This window comes from Conger conger, chromosome 6 (genome assembly GCF_963514075.1).
Source record: "Conger conger chromosome 6, fConCon1.1, whole genome shotgun sequence".
Classification (NCBI taxonomy): Eukaryota; Metazoa; Chordata; class Actinopteri; order Anguilliformes; family Congridae; genus Conger; species Conger conger.
The window spans coordinates 22,720,479-22,741,337 of NC_083765.1; the positions used below are offsets into that span (position 1 = coordinate 22,720,479).

At 41.6% G+C, this 20,859-nt stretch overlaps 1 protein-coding gene across 1 annotated transcript in view; it reads left to right on the forward strand.

Moving 5' to 3' along the window:
* Positions 1-3,798: 3,798 nt before the first annotated feature.
* Positions 3,799-20,859, forward strand: part of LOC133131146 (GDNF family receptor alpha-4-like) — a 135,773-nt gene continuing 118,712 nt past the window's right edge. The window contains exon 1 of the mRNA XM_061246320.1: positions 3,799-4,369. Within this exon, the coding sequence (XP_061102304.1) occupies positions 4,327-4,369 (43 nt within the window). The 5' untranslated portion in view covers positions 3,799-4,326. The remainder of the gene's footprint in view (positions 4,370-20,859) is intronic.

Here is a 20,859-nt window from a genome sequence, read left to right on the forward strand (position 1 = left end):
TAGTGACAAGTGTCATTGCCGGCTGCATCTATGGTGGCCTCTATTTCTGTGGAAGCCACTGATTATTAAGTGGATCCATGGTTCATCATAACCTGTGCATATTATGTTGTTTTTCTTAGCTTTTCTCACCCAAACACTCAAGTGTAACATTGTGCTCTGCAGATTTGTCAGACTAATTGGCCTTGATTCAATCAACACCTTCCATTCGCCCAAAAAAGTGTTATTTTGTCTTCACAAGCACAATTTGGCAATTTAATATTGACGGCTGCTGAACTTAAGAAACTTTCGATGGACAACAGCACTGATTCATAAACAAAATTATTTTTTACAGATCTGAATTTATTTGAATCTTTATTTGAATGTTTGAATACATTCACTGCAGTGGGGTACATTTTAATTAAAGTCTGCGTACAAAAAAAAAGTATACAAAATATGAAAGTTGATGGGAAAAGAGTCCAGTATTGGTTATGAAAAAAATAAGTTTCATACATAGTTAGAATTCCCAGTACATCAGTGCTTGGACAACAGGCAATGTCTAATTTAGCGACTGTCTGCTAGACTGTGTTGTGTAGTGCACAGTTACTCGGCCAGCAATCTCAAACTATGCTCCTATATCGCAGGCTACATTGACATGTATCAAGTAGTAACGTGATAAAAGTTATTTTACTGTTGTTTGTCTGCTGCTGTCATATAACTAGATAGTACTTTGTTTAAAATGGCTGTTTTATGTTGCTGTTTCACTGTTGGAATAAAGAATTATTGAATAAGACATCCTCGCAGAAAGTTAATAGCCTAGTTCACAATCAGCATAGTATCTTGTGGTGGTTGATCTTCTTTTTAATCAATAGCCAAGTCAAGTAAGGACAAGTGTTGATTAAAAAGAAATATTTTAAATATTACATGGGCAACGTTGGCTCAAGCAGTAAGAGCAGTCGTCTGGTAGTCAGAGGGTTGCCGGTTAGCATCCCACCCTGGGTGTGTTGAAATGTCCCTAAGCATGATACCTAACCCCTAAATGCACCTGACGAGTTGGTTGGTGCCTTGCATGGCTGCCAACCACAACCATTTACCATTCATAGCAATTCTGAGCACCAAAAGTGTTCCATTTCCAGTTGTGGACAGCTTGTATAAACTAACATGCAGCATAGGATTAAAGTAAAAATCTTCCCTTTACTTTGACCAACAAGGTCCCTTTTTTTACATTTTTTAAATGCTTGCATGCTCAAAGTGAGCTTACAAGTGTAGATTTGTGTCAGTTTAGTTGTACAATAACTTGACTTTCCCCTGAAATGACGACTGATCAGGCAAGGTTTGGAGGTTGAACTGATGTCAGGCTGTTTAGATTTTTTAAATTCTATGTGAACTGTAGTGGTATGTGGTGATTTCTTAAACACCTTTTTGTTATCTTTCCCCCTGGAAAATAACGACAAAGGGCAACTGTAGTTATTTGACTCTCATTCTAAAACAGAGATACATGGACAACCGTGTGCTTTCATCCTTGTCTGAACCTGATTTGACAGCAGAAATAAAAAAGGCTATCTGTGGGTTCAGCGGCCAAATATAATTGCAATCCGCTGTGCTGAAATGCGTTTCGTTATTAAGGAGACACACTCTGGATTACAGGTGTTGCGTGCATACTCACTAAATTCCCAATCACAGTCACTCGAAGACACACAGAATTCAGGCAGAGGTAGGATCTGCTGTTTTGCAGTGACATCGTTCCTGATTTCCATATGGTAATGGACTCATTAAAGCTCCTCGTACCACCCACCTCCCTGCTGGCACTATAACAGCTTATTAATGCAACAGTTGTAAAGTTCCACTTTTACAGACCGTGTCCATCGCATTAGTTTTCAGGCGAATGTTTCTCAAACAAAAACAAACGCTTCTCTTCGTGAGTTTATAAGTCTCATGAATCTGGATGTTTTATACCATTTGTGTAACTGCTATCGTGTTGGAACGAAACGACCGTTTTATTCGTTGTCTCTGTTTGACGTTCGGGAAAAGATTTTGATGGATTTGCGGCTGTCGTACTTGCACGCTTACATCTGTGAGCCGAAGATAAAAATGCAGAAGGGAAAAAAACCAGAATGACTCCTCAGAATGAAGTCTGAAAGAAAAGAAAGTGCTTCCAATAATCTCATGAAAGAATATTTGTCAGACAAATAGGTGTGCTGAGATCACAAATTTCTCAATCTTCCAACTGGTGTGAAGACTTTGGCTTGCTAAACAGTTCTCTTAATTTGCATTAAGCTTTTGTGTAGCCAAAGCTCTTATCCTGAGAGTCTTACCCAGCTTATATTTCAAATGGCATCCATTTTATACGGCAGAATATTTACTGAAGTGATTTAAGCACTTTGCTCAAAAATATAACTGGCAATGCCCCGTCTTGGAATGAAACCTGCAGCCTTTGAGGTAAACTCCCATTTCCATAACCACTGTATGACACGGCTGCCCCATCATGCACCTCTTCAGACATTTGCACCAGGTGCCATCATGCTGATCTGGGGAGTTCTTGTTGGATGGATTTCTTTGCCTTCTTTGTAGTATATTTTGCTATTTCTGTGTATTATGTCCATACTTTGGACTTTAGGATAAAATAAGCCTATACCTAAATATATTTCAATTATGTGCACTATGAAATAGCAATAACTTACACTCAGTGAGCACTTTGTATGTATTAGGCTTATTTTATTTGACTTATTTAGTCTTCTGCTGCTGTAGCCTATCCAGTTAGAGATTTGATGTGTTGTGTGTTCAGAGATGCTCTTCTGCATACCACTGTTGTAATGCGTGGCTATTTGTGTTACTGTCACCTTCCTGTCCGCTTCGACCAATCTGAGCCTTCTCCTCTGACCTCGCTCATTAACAACACGTTTCTGCCCATAGAACTTCTACTCACTAGATATTTTTAGTTTTTTTGCACCATTCTCTGAAAACTCTAGATACTGTTGTCCGTGAAAATCCCAGGAGATAAGCAGTTTCCGAGATATTCAAACCACCCTGTCTGGCACCACCAATCATTCCACGGTCAAAGTCACTTAGATCACATTTCTTCCCCATTCTGACATTTGGTCTGAAAAACAGTTGAACCTCTTGACCACGTCAAGTTGCTGCCACATTGCCTGATTAAATATTTGCATTAACAAGCTGCTGTACAGGTCTACCTAAGAAAGTGGTCACTGAGTGTATATTTTCCCAGTCATTGGTGCAGTTTCATTATTTTTATTTCAGTATAGTTTCACTGTTTGATGAATCATACTTGGAACCATCTTCTGCACCATCTCTATCTCACTGTAACCCTTTGGAACCTGCGTCCCACAGTCAGATGCAGATTCTGTAGTGCCCAGCATTCTACTTCATCCCTACTAAAATAGCCAGTATGTCAGTATGTCTGCATGTCAGCATGCATAGATAAATTATAATCTATACGTTTCATAGCAGGCAATTGGTCGCAGAGACGTGCCACATGCCTCTAGTAAGATAACGCACTGAGATCTGAGACGTATTGTAAACTGCCGTACTAAAGACAGAAAGGTGAATGATTAAAATCTCAATGTTTCTTCACTGTCGCGTAAACATACACATGCACAGTGCCCTATGATATTCGACATTTCCTAACAGTTACGTCACTTAATTATATGATGCAGGTGATGAGGGCAATATTAGTGAAAATACTACATAATCCGACCAATACATACCCCCCTTCCCCCCCCTCCAACAGAAAAAGGTCGCATTTCGCCTCATCTCCTCCCGTCGTCACTTTCAGCAATTGCTCCAATCGGCGCATTTTGCAGGAGAGTACGGACTCCTTCGCGCCGCTGTTCAGCCACAGGGGCGCCCGCGTATACTTGGAGCTGGTGGAGAAAGAAGCCAACAACTCCTATAGATTGTGGATATTTGCTGGATATTTTCTAGTAAAATAAAAGCCATGGACGGATTTTGTCAACTTTGACTATAAGCAATTAAGACGACTGTCGAGGGACTACGGGAAGCGGATTCCTTAACCTACACGTAGTTTCCATAGTTTGCTTTCTTCCACCAGCCCCAGTTCCTTTGGTTACGTTGAGTCATCTGGTATTTGCGCAACGATTTCCTTTCCTAAGATACCTGTTTCCAGATACACTGACGATCCAGTAGCGACAGACTTCAAAAAGGATGTTCTTCGTGTGTTCGTTTTTGCGCCGCACAATTTGGATTGTTCTAACCACAATCACGGAAAGACCATTCTGAATCTCATTTTAAAACAAAAGTTTGGTGGTTAATTAAAAGCACAAAGGACGATAAAGCCGTTACTTATTTTTGGATTGTCTAACACCATTCGGGATGGAGATTGTAGGAATGCACCTGTTTCAGGTGGCTTTTATAGGTAAGTAGTGATTGAATACTCTGAATATATATGACATGACTTTTTATCTCGGAGTGCTTTCGCAATATCGGTTTCACGAATATATATTCATTAAGGGGATACTGAAAAAACACTCCGATTACAAAGTCTTATGGAAGTCGTCCTTGCAGGATCTTTTTAATTTGTGCTAGTTTGATAACGATTTTACGATTTGATAACTACTTCATGCTATATACGGTGCTGTTACACTAATTGTGGTTGGGTGTATGTTTGTGTGATTTTACGGGAGCAAAAGTCTTTGAAAACTTGCGCGTTCTTATCTGTGTCATTCCAAATGGATACGTATTATTATTATTATTATTATTATTATTATTATTATTATTATTATTATTATTATAGATCACGTAGTTGCTGTTCTGCGTACTGTACAAAATACCTTTTTTATATAAAATATTTTGGCAATCAGTCAAGCTGTACTTTTTCATGTAGGTACTGGTCAGGAGTAAACGCGAGGAAAAACTGGACCGAATGAGATTCTAGTAAGGATGTTCAATAGCCTTTCAGTTGCAAGTCTCCGTCTTTCTATACGCGCATTGCCAACGGAATGGGATTGCGCTTGGTTATGACTCTGACCTGTGTGTGTGTCGTGTTGAAGTCACACATGTTCCGAATTCGTTTGGGTCTGGGTTTTCTGCCTCTTTGAGGAAATATTCCCAGGTGCTTCTTGAAGGGGGCGTGATACGAATACAAATCCCTTGCACTTCAAGATTCTCATTGCGCGACGTTCTCAAAAATAAACTGCATTGGCATTAAATGGGCTACTGAGGGCACATTGACTATTTCAAAACCAGCACAATGCTAAATGTATCACCATTGTTAGTTTGGTCTTTCTAAAGGTTTTATAGTATTTATGTAATATTATAGCTATCTCGTTATTATGCCAACTCACGTACGAAGAAATCGTTTGCAGCACTTGCAGATTTTAAGCATCAGTTCAGTATTATCGTATAACATATCAACGCGAAGCAACACATACATATCACTCTACGAGTTATTCATTCAGCATTAGGCTATAAAACGTAGCCTTTCCACTTGGCTAGCCTATAGTACAAATAGCATGTGTTGATTCGTCGCCAGTTTGCCCCGGCATTTTTTTTAAAGATGAGGTTTAAACACTTTGGTGATAAGTTTTTATGCGCACAAATGGCCATACCTCGGCGTTTGAAATCTTTCTAAACATGCCATTTGCCGAGGCAGATATGCTATTTACGGGTGTGTGGAAAGGGGAAATCAATATAATGTTAATAATAATAATCTGATATGCAAATCGTCTATTTCCGACAATCATTTTGTGTAACTGAACCACAATTACATATAAGCAGAGTGCGCTGGATTAGTGTAATCGGGAATAGCGGAGACATTATCCAAGACCAAACAGGCTGCATAGTTCTGCTTGGGATATTTATTCCCCCACTAAATGACGCGTACTTTGTATGTGTGCGAGATATAAAATGAACTGTAACCATAATTGGTTTGGGGCGAAAACATGCGACACGTGTATAGATGAAGTCGATGTAGTTTAAAATATTCTGATTTGCGGTAGTGCGTGCGAGCTGTCTGTGGAGATTTCGAATTAAAGTAGTATTTCAGGCATTCCTGGTGGTGTATTCCCAAGTGGCTCAATGTATTAACGGAGTCGCTACAAACGATAAGGCTGTGTGCATTTCGCATTCCCGGCTATGCAAAAAAAAAACAACGTACAGACACTGGCGATGTTATTGCGGTTGCCCCGTGTCCTCTGCATATCTGACTGAAGGGTAGATGCCAATATTGTTTGCCTCGCAACCGTTAATGTGACAGACTTATTATTATTATTATTATTATTATTATTATTATTATTATTATTATTATGAACGCGCGATGTACTACTTTACATTACCATCGTTCATAACATACAGTACGGTAGACATTTTATATTGGCATTTTATAATATCCGCGCAGGGACTAATTTTTCCCGAAATGAAATGTAAAATCTCTGCAAATCTGTCATCTCCGGACTGCCTCGGGCTTTTTAAACCGTGGCAGGATGATGAGTATAATTTTTGGACGCAGCTGCAATACCGAAGCAGTCCTCAACAGCGGCTCGTAAAAACGGTCTGTTTCATGGGTAAAATAATTGATGTCCTGCTCGCGTGGAGGGTTGCCAGATTGATGGCGTGTACTCGCCTCTCAAATTTTATCATAATGGTGTCCAAAATTAATGTTCCCTGGAATGTCCTTGTTTTGGAAGCCACGCTACTGCTTCGCCTAAAATGAGTAGGCTAATACTGAAACCATTTGAATCTCAAAGAAACATGTAATGGGAATTGTGCATGCTGCTTGACAGAATTATTTAATTCCCCTTTTTTATCCACAATGTTTAGCATGGTAAATATGTCTGTTCCCAAAAGAAGATGACGACATCCACCTTCATAATAACACTGGCGCTATTAGTGATGTTTCATCAAATAATTGGTAATTTTGTGCAGTGCACCTGTACATAAGTTTTTACACTGGTTTTCAGAGGTCAAAGGCCACAATTGGAAAACTGAAACCAGTTTCCCTGACTCAGATATTGAGACAGCTGTCTATGTTCAGTAGGATAAAGGGACAGTAAGAATAAACCTATAACCCACATTCAATCAACATTGTCCTTAACTTTGATTCATGATTAAGTGAAAGTGTCCATTTTGTTTTTCTTCACAAGCATAGTTTGGTGACTTCTGGGATCACCAACATTCAGTTGCCAATGGCTGCATGCTTTTCTATGCTGACTGGTAGCTGTCACCCTTCCAAGAGCCAGAATGGACAATATGAGACTGGTCAACAGTCAATATTTGAATTGTGGAGAACTTGCTGCGTCAGAACCTCCCAAAACACATGTAAATGTTACGTTCCTAGTCCCTCACCATTTTGATTTTACTCAAGTGCTAAAACAGAAACTAAAAAACACAAATAGCTTTTATTGCAGAATATATTTCACAGTTTGTTGTAGCTTACTGTCCAGACAGCTCTGGCAGCTGATAGCTGACAGCTCAGCTTTGATAGAATCTAGGGGCCAGTTTCACAGACACAAATTAAGGCGAGTCCCAGACTAAATTCTATTTTGAATGGAGATTCTCCATACAAAGATAAATTTAGTCCAGGACTAAACTTAATCTGCATCTATGAAATGGGCCCTAGATTCATAGATTAATTCTCCCTCTGAGCAGGGTTGCCAGGTTTGTGGGTTTCACACCAAATTGTGGTACTTTTTAAACCTGGTCCTGGAGAGCTGCAGGGTCTGCTGGTTTTCGTTGTTACTGTGCACTTAATTAATCAATTAAGGCAGTTGATTACACACTTAACTCACCTGGTTGCCTGGGTCTTAGCCCTTTCAGTCTCCAGGGGTGGGCCAGTATTTTTTGTTTTTTTCATTCCTTTTTTAAATATTTCTGAGAAAGACTGTGAAAACACCTTTGGTTCCATATGTATTTTTTGGTAGGATTCAAAGTGTTGCATACTTCAGTAAGCAAAATTCAGTATTTTACACATCATACGACCCATAATATAATTTAGTTTCCATGTGTCCTTCTCCATATGTATTTTTTGGAAAACTGCCTAGACATAGCATAGAAAAAACTATGCAGAATGCAAATGTTTGGACATACCGTCATCAAATTAGAAAGTGATTTGTCTAGTATTTTGGCTGTGGCTCAATTGTGTTTCTAAGTGCGCCAGGCACCGCTACAATAATCTATATCCACTCAAAAACAGAAAATCTTTTCAGTGAGAAAAAAATTTAAGGTTGAGGGGTTTTTTTGCTACATTTCTCATCCTGGAATTGGGTGTCTAGCAGACAGGCGTTTTTCTTTCAAATGTGCCCTACCGTTCTGCTATTAAATTATGCTGCATGTGTTCCATCTTGCTAATATCAGTTTTGTATTTTCTTGAGCTGTGCATAGGACTCGAAAGTGGACGCCTAAGGGGTAATGAAATATAAGTGCGCTGGGAGTTTCAAGTTGTTGTCCTCCATACTGTATGATAAATAACAGCCACAGCCTACGCAGTTAAAGGCCTACTACTGCTACATCCTTTTTCTTTTAACTTTTCCTGTCCTGTTATGACCTCAGTGCAGTAGTTCTCAAACTTTAACACAATCAGGAGCCCTTGCTATATTATATATATATATATATATATATATATATATATATATATATATATATATATATATATATATATATATATTGGTTGTTGCTGACGTTCCTTCTCAAGGAAGCAATCTTCTTAGGAGGAGCTTTTTTTATTTTGAGAGAATGACTATTTTCTGAAAGACAGATTTCTAGTCTGAGCCCCACTGTGAAACAGACCAAACTTATTTAATCTTTGGGCGCCATCAGAAATTCTTGGGACTGTTCAGCACCTTCAATACTAAACTTCACCTTGTATGAGGAATATACCAATTTCTGATGGTATTGTGCACAATTTCCTAAAGTTGTGCGTCCAGGTGTCAGTGTTTTAGCTGAGTCTGGTGTGCGGACACTTGGCTGTAAGTGGCTGTATTTTAGCTCACTGTCAAGACAAGATGGACCCTCCTCTACCTCCATCGATATAATAAATAATAAAATTGGCAACTAATGGTTTAATTAAAAATCATTTGCGACATTTCTCCATATGACAGTTAATAATAAATAACCTGGTTGATACATGGCAGCCATTTTGAAAAATAATTGAAAAAGAAAATAATTACAGCAGCAGCCAGGGTCCACTTTTCTCGAAGGAAACAGAAGACACACAACCACTTAATTGGCCAGACGGTTTACTATTAGCCGCTGGGATGATTGCCTAGGTTACCAGAGGATATGTACTAATTAACAACAAACGATGTTTATGCTCTCAAAGTAAAGAGAAAAATGCACACCTGTGATTTTACAGTAATGAGTCAGTGGGTGATTAATTTCAGCAAATTGGTCTCATCTCCATCCAAATAACTGGATGATAGAAATATGCACTTCATATTAGAAAATGGAATATTGAGTACATGACTGTGTGTGTGTGTTATTGTGTAGGCACCAAGGTATAATGGTATTAGACTATTAACCAGAGGTCATCTACTCTGCAAAAAATGTCTTAACAAGCATTTTTAAGTCATGTAATCAGACCGAAAAAATGTTTTCTGAAGTAGAAAATATTTTTAAGTTACTGTTCGCTTGAAAATATTCTTATTCCATTGGCAAATCTTGAAATGAGTCAAAACTATCTCACCTAATTGGCAATATTTTGATCTTATTTGTCAAAAAAGTAAAATAAATACTTTTTGACAAATCTGACAAATTTCAATATAAGCACTAACACCAGTTGATAGTACTGAGTAGTTCAGCATATGCAGGAATGCAACATGGAGTCTTGCTGGGAGCTGGATTTATTACAGCGGCATTCCCACAGAGAGGAGAGGGATGGGATAAATCACTCCATCAATGGGACACACTTAATATCAGCCCGTAATTATGAGCTCTACAACTCAATTAACAGCTCCTCAGCTGAGGCAAACCGCTGTTGTAGCTGGAACAGCACAAGCCTACATGGGTTTGGGTTAGGAAGGAGTTGTAGTAAATAATAAAAAGGTAATTTTAGGGTAAAGCGGACACTTTCCTGGAGAGGTATAACCTAAGGCTAACTCAAAGCCTCTGAATGCACACCAGAATGGTAAATTGGCTGTAACGTTTAATACTTTCATTATATATGTATGTGGGTGTCGGTTTAGAGTTTGGAGTTTGGTAGATGTTAAATGGTCTGCATTTATGTAGTGTTTTTTCCAGCAACTATGGGTACACAAAGCTTAACAATTAATGCCTCTCATTCACCCATTCACAGACATGCACACACATACACACACACACTAACGGCGAAAGGCAGCCATGCAAGGCACCAGCCAGCGTGTCGGGAGTAATTGGGTGTCTTGCTCAAGGACACTTGGACACCCTTTGCCTGGAGGACCAGAGATCAAACAGTCAGTTCCTGCTGAAAAAAACAGCTCAAGTGCAGGTGTCTTGCTCAGGGACACTTTGATACACCCAGGGCTGGGGATCGAACCAGCAACCCTCTGATTGTCAGAGGACCACTTTTACCTTGTGACAGATGACCCTGTTCCCAGGGACCTGTGGTTTTGGGGTTACCTGTGGGCTTCCCCCGATCCTCGCCCATCTGGCTGCTCAGGGGCGCTGTGCTAACTGCTCTAGCAGCCTCCAGGCTCCAAACCAAGGTCCGTGACTGAGGCTGGCACCAGCGGCTTCACTGCCACCTGACCCTGCTCTGCACCTGGAGGGTCTGGCATTAGTCACCGTGCCAGCCAGCAGCGCATGGCAACACCAGGAATACAAAGGGCCAGTTCCCATAGTAACCGTGCCCCTCGTAACAGTGGACCCCAGGCTTGATCAGCTGTCAGTTGAGGTCCTGGGTCCTACTTACCCCCTTGTCATTTCTGTTGTTTGTCATAGTGTTTATAGTGCAGTGTCTGGTACAAGTTGTGACCACTTCCCTTCGTAATTTGCTTTCTGCTATCCGCTAATCTGCACAGAACAGGCACTAAGTGGAGTTTTATTTGGTAAAGTGGAAATGCTCAACGTTTGCTAAGGAGCCACTCGTCAGCTAAAGTGGAGGGGGGCATTCATTAACTTAAGTGGAGGGGGAGAGGTTGGTTCACAAAATAAATTGGGGTGGGGGGGGGGGGGGTGATTATGTCAACAGGGCACTAGGGAACCCCCCTGCTGTTTTTTGCAGTAAGAGCCACAGGATCTTTTATAACAACAGTAAAGGCCCACCCACACCAATAACTAGAATTATAGCAATATCTATAAATATATATTCTTTTAAAAATTGTTATATCTGAACTGGAAGGCGGTGTCCACACCACAACTACAATGACGGTGATGAACAATATCATTGGGATCACTTTCAGAGGGGTTTTTTTCCAGATAAAAACAATGACAGCCAATCAAATTCCAACCGAATTTACAGGGCACCACATTGTGGACATAGTGGTTCATAGTTATAGGTCTTGGTGTGGACAGAACTTCTCTACAGTCAGGACCTCTGCTTAGCATGGTGTGTTTGGAGTGATTTGAGCTTAATATCCCATAAAAAACTGATAGTGCTCATTACATTACAGTTATTTAGATTAAGCAGGGGGTTAAGGGCCTTAAGGGCCTTGTTCAAGGGCCCAGCAGCTGCACTGATCTTATTGTGGCTGAACCACCAACCTTCCGGGTCCCAAATCAAGCACTTTTGCCACTAGGCTACAGGCTTCCCCACTCCGGCTGTGGAAACCACCTCTTCACTGCATGTTAAAATGGCGGCAGGGTGAACCTGATTGGATGAGATGCTGAAACCGAGTATCTGTCCTGTAAAACAGGGGCCGGGTAAACTCCTGTTTTCAGAGGTCAGCCCATTAGCGCGACACAGGAGCCGTAATGTGATCTCCGGAGGAGGGCCTGCGCTCTCTCACATTGATTTTTACCCATAAATCCTCTTTTATTGAAGCATGTGGGGAGGACAGAGCTTTTCCTCCACAGAGCCAGCAACCTTATTTAAACATTTATTATTGTTTTATTACTTTTACAATGGTAAAACCGCTTCTGCTCTGCTATCCTAAGGAGGTGTAATTTATAACACAATTCACTGTTTGGGTGTCCTTGTTCGCTCAGATTACATTTTTTTCCACGCTTTGTATCCTTGTACGTCGTTAAATATTAACGGCGTACGGCCATCCTTCATAAATTAATTACCGCTCGCCTTAACATGGCTGCAATCCGTTTGGCCTGTCTGGCTGTGTGCTGCCTGGTAGTGATTTTAAATGAAGAGAAATGGTGCTGATGGGAAATTGAGTTTCTTGGTTGGTAAAAAGGCACTCATGGTGATTTGTATGGCTGTAATGTCGCAGGTGCCAGCCCTGGCTGGGTCGTTAGCCCAATACAACCTGTGGGCTGACTGAGCTGGGACCCTATTGGCTTTGTGCCACCAGGGTTCATGTGGGTTTATGCTGCAAGCCTTTCTCTGGTTTGCCTTTAGCTACATTAGCTCCTCAGAGCATTACAATACAGGTATTTAGCACACACTCAATATTAGCCCCTCAGTGCATTAGAGTACAGGTATTTAGCAGGCAGTCCCAGAGGGACATACACAGCTATTTTTTCGTATCCATATACAGTATACAGCTGGATATTTCCTGAAGCAGGTCAGGTTAAGTACAGTGCCTTCCTCTTGGGTACAGTGGCAGTGACCTGCCTGGGAATCAAGCGTACAACCTTTAGATTACAAACTCAGGCCAGTTCCTGAACCACTGTAATACACTGCCGTTCCACACAGCTACATGCTAAGAGCTTGGACACCACCCAGCTGACGTAAAACATTCTCACAACGTTGCTGCAGTGTGGACGCAATCTTATAATATTTACAAAATATTCCAGTAACATTGGGAGAACATTCTGTGTTACCTGGGTGGTTGCCTCTCCTCTGATCAGGACTGACCCTTTCCTACATTACAGTTTTTTACCTGTATTTTATCTATTGTGACTTACAGTTGATTAGATTAAGCAGGGGCCAATGTGGGGTTAAGGGCATTGCTCAGGGGCCCAACAGCTGTGCAGATCTTATTGTGGTTACACTGGGGCCTGAACTACCAACCTTCCAGGCCCCAGTCATGTAACTTAGCCACTAGGCTACAGGCTTCCCCTTTTCAGCTGAGGCAACCACCTCTTCACTCGTATGTTAAAATTGCAGCGGGGTAAACCTGATTGGACGAGAAGTGTATCGTCTACACGCTGAAACTGCTTTCCCACATCGGCTCCTACACCAGCTGTGCGTTGATTTCCCTCTGACAGAAACCAAGGCTTCCTGCACTCCCATGGAGCATTTCAGGAAGGCAGCTGGGAGGCAGGGGGGCACTGCAGTTTACCTTTTAGCTGTGTACTTAACACTGCTGGGTTTCATATTCACCTGTACAAACGGACTGTAATTGTACATGGAATCTACAGTATGCTCTCAATCTGGATAAATGCATCTGGTAAACCCATTCCATTTGCCTTGCCTACGCTCCTATACAGTGTCAGAGAACCTGACCACGCCTGTTATCTCGCTAATCTACAGATGTTGCTCCGCTGGGTGCATGTATAGTCTCCTATATTGTACGTTGCTCTTCATAACAGCTCATAACAGCATGTTCTAAATGATTGTAATGTCTTGTAATGCCATGGAATATATTGTATGGTGAATTTCCCCTTCTGCAATCATTTCATTTCCACAATATTTTTTTTCTTCTCCGCTCCTTACTGAGAGAAACCTGAAAAGGGCTGCTACCCACCACCAAATGAGCTGCTGAAAGTTTGGGCTGACTTTGACAGCGCCTCAGTAAAAAAAGAGCACTATTCAAATGAAATTGAATGCAACTTCCCTTCATTTAATTATTTCTAACAGACCGCCTTCAAGGGAGAAGCTCAATATCGCGACGCAACACAATTAACTCTTGTATTGACTTAATTAAGTGGTTGTCAGCAGACGGTGTCAGACTGATTAAGGATTCAGTTATTTCAAGTGGCTAAACACTCAGGAGTTTCTTCCGCAGTAAGACTTTATCCCTGAACTTTATTTTTGGTTGTTTCCAGAGTCATGACATTTGTTGAGAAAGACTAATAACATTAAAATGTGCTGTTTCTGTGTGGGCAATTCTATAATGTAAGAGCAGATATTTCATGTAACACTGTACATTTCTGTTAGCTGCTCCTGTTAGCGAATTTCCGTGAGTAAATATAAAATGCATTCCACATTGTCAATAACCTTCAATTGTGCCATTTTACATTATGTAGTTGTGTAAATGTCTGGTTGTTACATTATGCATGATTTCTGAATATATGCCACCCACAATACTGAATTGTGATTCTGCAGTGGGAATTATAACCTGCTTCTCCGTGGTGATAGTGCTGTGACTGCATTGGTTTAAACCACTCTGATGTTACAAGTGCTTCCGTAAGATGTGTGCCATAAGGTTGTGTGTGTGTGTGTGTGTGTGTTTGTCTGTCTGTGTATGTGTGTGTGCGTTGGGTTTTGTGTGTCTGTGCACAAGTGTGTGTGTGTGTGTGTGTGTCTGTCTGTGTCTGTGTGTGAGAGAGAGAGAGAGAGAGAGAGAGACAGAGAGAGAGAAAATACACACTGGCGGAATATATATTCTCTGTCAGAGATACAGTACAAAGCAGAAACAGATCCAGACTAAGTACAAGCTCAGTGACCACACACTAGCAATTGAAAAAGGCAGATACAAAAAATCATGGCTACCAAAAGAAGAGTGACTAAATGGTTGGCATATATAGAGCGCCTTTATCCAAAGCGCTGTACAATTGACACACCTACACACACTCACACACCAACGGCGATTGGCTGCCATGCAAGGCACCGACCAGCTCGTCAGGAGCATTTGGGGGTTAGGTGTCTTACTCAGGGACACTTCGACACAGCCCGGGCGGGGGATCGAACCGGCAACCCTCCAAATGCCAGACGACTGCTCTTACTGCCTGAGCCATGTCGTCCATGTCAAACATGTGGTCACTGCACGAGAGGAGAGGTGGAAACAGAGTTGTACTTCCAAATTACTTACGAAATATTCACAAATTAGAAAAGTATTTTTCCAAAGATTATCCCTAATTATAAATAATTTCACAGGGACTAAACCAAACTCTGGCATGGCAGTGTCCACAGTAATGAGGGAGTAGGATCAGCGCAGTCCTCCGACTCCTTCCTGTGACCGGTGATCTCATTTCCTCCTGTCATTTGGAGATGTGTGTTTAGCTTTAAATACCAAAATGGAAACTCAAATTATGTGCAATCATGAGCACTAAAGAACAGAGGAGACAGCGCATGCGTTTCATCGCCCAACGCGCGTCGCACCCTGAAAGGTTTTAAGGCCACAGACTCTTATGCTTGAGCCTCCACCTCAACAAAACCAGAAAAAATATATAAAAGTATAACTCACTAAGTGTTACTAAATCTTAATTCAGATTCCATTAAAAATGTATGTGTATTATTCAGAGTAATCAGACTCTACCAAGGAATACTGCCTTCAAACAAAAACAGAAGCAGTTCTGCGGGCATAAAAGCCTTGTTAATGAGAGAGGTCAGTGGCCAGACTGGTCAAAGCTGACAGGAAGGTGACAGTAACACAAATAACTGCACATTACAACAGTGGTATGCATGCAGAAGAGCATCTCTGAACACACAATGCACCAGTCCTCTTAAGTGGATCAGCTACAGCAGCAGAAGTAAAAAAAATAAGTCTGCTAAATAACCTAATAAAGTGCTCACTGAGTGTATATATTCTGATCATTTTTAGCCAAGAGCCTAGATTTTCCCATGGCAAAAATAACACGGCACAGTTTCCTCCTTGCTCGGTGGCTTTTACAAGTGATGTTGCTGAAGCTGAACTGACTCTACAGAGAGGATATGAGTTTGGTGACATGCCATGGCACCGTGCATTTCACATGTCTGGCATGGCCTGCAGCCATTTTCTCTGTGATACCGCCAGTGGGCTGGCACATCAGTTCTGCAGGGGCCGCATCTATTGCCTCGGAATAACGGCGGAGGGAGGCAATTACGCTGGATCAGACGGCAGCAGAAGAAAGACGAAGAAGGGCAATTCAGTTAAACGGTGTGAATAAAGAATGAGACCCCCACGGATTTTGGAGATGTGTGTGTGGCGGGGGCATTGTTGTTAACAGCTTGTCATTTTTACATCTTTTGTTAAAAGAGAAGCGTCTTCCTGTGGCAGAAATTACCACCCATTCCCTGAAAGGATGTGCCATTCTCCCTCTCGCTTTCTTCTCACCTTCGACATTTGAAGAGAGATAGTGTGGGGAGTAGCTGCTCTGTAATTTGTCTGAAGGGACAGATCAAACAAAGGGAAAAAAACGGTCCAATTTTTTAACATTTATAACAACCAAGTGGTTCTGCCTTTATTTGGACTGAGGGTGGGCTTGGGGGTGGGAGTGATTGGTCGATAATAATGGTTGCTTATTTGGGTATTCCTGATTTGTGCTCTGTGGGACTTGTTTGTTGAGCGTCATGGTGGCATAGCATTTAGCACTGCTGCTTCATAAGTAGGCTGTTCTGGGTTTGAATCATAGCCAGCCAGATCCTCTCTGTGTGGAGTTTACTACAGGTACTCTGGTTTCCGCCCACACTCAAAGACATGCATGTTAGGTTAGGTGGGCTCCTGCTGTTGCCTTTGGTACTGGCCTCAGAACTGGATTTGGTCCCTCGGTGCTGCACTATGGCTGTCCACTGCTCTTAAGTAACTAGGATGGGAGTTTCCTAGAGTTCAGTAAAGTTTATCTTATCTTACTTGAGTCTTTCTCTGTTGTTGAAGGTTTGTTCAAACCTGGGACTTGAGTCAGTCAGCCCAGGGGGTGGTGCTAGCCTGTTGAACATCTGGGTCGGAGGCATGATGGGAAATCGAGAAAAGGCGAGCCCATTTTAAAGATATGTTCTAACGTTCCTGCTGCAATATTATGGGTCATTAGTGGCATTCAACCCAGTGCGAAATGCGCTCACTGCTGATAAAACAGTGTCTATAACATGAGAACTCAGTGGAACTCTCTCAACTTTATCGCCATAGTTGGATATAGGCTTGCATATGTGGCATAGTCCGATAAGTGGCATATTTCCACATCACTGAAATGGCATTGTGCTGCGGGAATCAGTAATTAGTTCTCACAGCTGTGTGGGGCAGCAATTAAGGAGACTTTGTTACATCTCTACAACCTTTTCACATTTCAGTGGGGCCACATGATTACCATACACTCTCCACTTTCTGGTTTTCTGTGAAATACAGATATATATTGTAGTTTAGTGCGCAGACAACATGCACCCGGACATACTGTGTCCTGGGTTGATGGTTTATCATTGTGAATGGCCTCACGAGCTAAGGGAACCTCCCAAACAACAGTGCCATTGGTAGTTATGCTGCACTCACATGGATCATGGGAGATGGCAGACAGCAGAACAGCACTTTCGGGACGGTGCGGGAAAAAAGGGCAGGACGGCACAACAACAAATAAAATATAGGTTGCTATGGTGATGTTGCTCGGTAACTGTCCTACAATACAGGCAGTTTCCAACATGGATAGGAAAATGAGGATTGTTTGTGGTATACACTGTAGCTCTTTATCTATGTTGAGGCAAGGAAAGTTTCAGTTTTTCCATGTACATTTTCTGTTGTTTTGTTGTGTCACATCCTGCTTGGAATTCCGTTGAACATAACAGTAAAAAATGAAACAATTTTAAACTTCAGTGGCAAATGCCGTCTGCCATAGCAATCGAGTTCTTTGCCATCCTAATCATATTTTACCGTTGTGCTCTTGTGCACTATAATAGATAGATTGATATATAGTTACATTTATACAGCACTTTTTTTGACACTCAAAGCACTTTAAACTAAAGAAGGGGAACCACCACAAATGTGCAGCACCTACCTGGGTTATGCAACAGCAGCCATTTTGCATTAGAATGCTCACCACACATCAGCCAAGGTGGAGAGGGACAGAACATTTTTGCCAGTTAAATCAAGGAATGATTAGGTAGCAGGTTGAAATAGCTAGGACATCGGGGAACCCCCTACTCTGTGAAGAGTGTCATGGGATCTTTAATGACCGCAGTGAGTCAGGACCTCAGTTTAACATCTCATCCCACATCTGGTTTTCCGTCTACCATCTACCGCAATGGGAACACAGCATTAGTTACGAATGCACTCCTTACGAATGCAATCTCCGCTCGACAGACTGCACCGCTCCGCAGACTGAAACGCTGGGCTGAAATGTCTCAGAGTCCCTCATTAACGGGCTTGTGTAACGCCACTTGATGAGCGGGTTGTCTGCCTAGTCTCATCGTTGTGCAGAATGTTCTGGGGAGTGCTGTTTCTGTCAGAGCACCATGCTCTCTTTGTCTTTTTTGCTTTTTGTTTGATCGCCCAGAGTTGATCACGACATCATCGTGTTTGAACCAAACCCTAATTTCTGGCACTGTGAAAAACAAAAAAATAAGTGTCTGTGTGTTGTGTGATTGTGTATGTGTGTGTGTTTGAGTGTGTGATTGTGATTGCGTGTGTGTTTGTGAGCGTGTATGCGCGTGTGTGTGTGTGTGTGTGTGTGTGATTTAGTGACCCCTCCACTGCTACTGGTTTGTTTGCCCATTTCCCAGGGAATGGCCATATAACTGTCCCCTGCTGCAGGTTAAATCCATGGCTCAAGTGCTCCTCCTTATTGGATAGCAGCGCTTTCTTGTCCATAGTCTCAGCTTTTAGTACCTTACTCAAGGGTGTAACGGCAGTGCCCTACCTGGGATTAAAAAACAACAAGTATTTTAGTCTTACAGTCCCAAAAGTATAGGAACGGCAAGGTCAATTCCTCTGTTTCTGCTATACACTGAAGACAATTGAGTTTGAGGTCAAAAGATGTACATGGGATGACAGATCTGTATTTCAGCTTTTATTTCCTGATATTTTTACATTACATTATTGGCATTTGGCAGACACTCTTATCCAGAGCGACGTACAGTTGATTAAACTAAGCAGGAGACAATCCTCTCCTGGAGCAATGCAGGGTTAAGGGCCTTGCTCAAGGGCCCAACTGCAGTGTGGATCTTATTGTGGCTACACCGGGATTAGAACCACCGACTTTGCCACCGACCGTGTCCCAGTCATGTACCTTAACTACTACGCTACAGGCTGCCCGAGTATAGATTTATGAAACAACTTAGAACATATCACCATTTGTATCACACCACCCAATTTCCATGTGAGCAGAAGTATTGGAACACATGAGTGACGGTGTTTCTTGTTGCCCAGATGTGTCCTGTTAGATTGATTGGTTAAACAATAAATATTTCTGAATCTCTACTCTTGGTTTTAGCCTTGGGTGTTGCCAGAGAGCTGTCTTTGGGAGAAAAGCAAGCCATTTTGAAGCTTAGAAAAGATGGGAAATCGATCAGAGCCATTGCACAAGCATTGCAACATTGTACAACAACTTGGAATGTCCTGAAAAATAAAGAAACCGCTGGCGTACTGGGCAACAGACATGGAACATTGACCAAGGAAAACAACTGCAGTTGATGACAGAAACATTGTGAGAGCTGTGAAGAAAAACCCCAAAGCATCAGTAAGTGACATCACAAACAATCTCCACCGGGCAGGGGTGAAGGTATCTCAGTCAACCATCTGAAGAAGACTTAGAGAGCAGCAATATAGATGCTATGCCACAAGATGCAAACCGCAATTTGAAAAGAAGTACAGAGATGAGCCACAAATGTTCTGGAACAAAGTTTTATGGACTGATGAGAGCAAGATTAACCTCTGCCAAAGTGGTGGAAATGCCAAAGTGTGGAGAAAGAAGGGATCTGCTCATGATCCAAAACATACAAGCTCACCGGTGGAGGAAGTGTCATGGCTTGGGCTTGCATGGCTGCTTCTGGAGTGGGCTCCCTAATCATTATTGATGATGTGACTCATGCAGCAGGATGAATTGCGAAGTCTACAAAAACATTCTGTCTGCCAAATTACAGATAAATGCGTCCAAACTAATTGGGAGGAACTTCATCATGCAGCAAGACAATGAGCCAAAACATACTGCCAACACAACAAAGGACTTAATTAGAGATAAAAAATGAAAGGTTTTAGACTGGCCAAGTTAATCAGGATACCTTAACCTAATCGAGCATGTATTTCACCTCCTGAAGAGGAGATTGAAGGGAAAAACCCCCCGAAACAAACAACCGCTGAAAGAGGTTGCAGTAAAAGCCTCTAAAAGCATCACAAAAGAAGAATGCAACAGTTTGGTGATGTCAATGAGTCACTGGCTTGATGCAGCAATTGTAAGCACGGGATATGCTACCAAATATTAAGTGGTATTTCCTTTCTTTTACTAAAATACTCTCTGTTCCAATACTTTTGCTCACCTAAAAATTGGGTGGGCTGATTCCAAAGGTGGTATGTTCTAAGTGTAAATATCATCTTGGTGTAAATATCAGGAAAAACAAAGGAATTGGCCTTGCAGTTCCAATGCTTTTGGAGGGGACTGTATATTAAGACGTAAAATAGTATTTCTTTTACTTTTTTTGCACAAAATAAGACAGTATGGTAAATAGTAAGACAGTTTGACTCATTTCAAGAGTTGCCAATAGAATAACAAAATTTCACTTGTCAAGCAATTCACATTTCAAGATTTGCCAATGGAATAAGAAAAGTTCACTTATCAAGCTAATATTATCTACCTGAGTGAAAAAATAAGATCTTAAGACAGTGCTCACTCCTAGTCCTGGAATGCCACAAGGTGTGCTGCAGCCCTCCAGGGCCAGTGAGGACCACTGACTTAGGATCTTATCTTATTTTCAAGTCTTATTGCCAGACTAAAATGCTTGTCAAGCTGGTCACTTCTTGCAGTGCAGAGGCACAGTCCCCT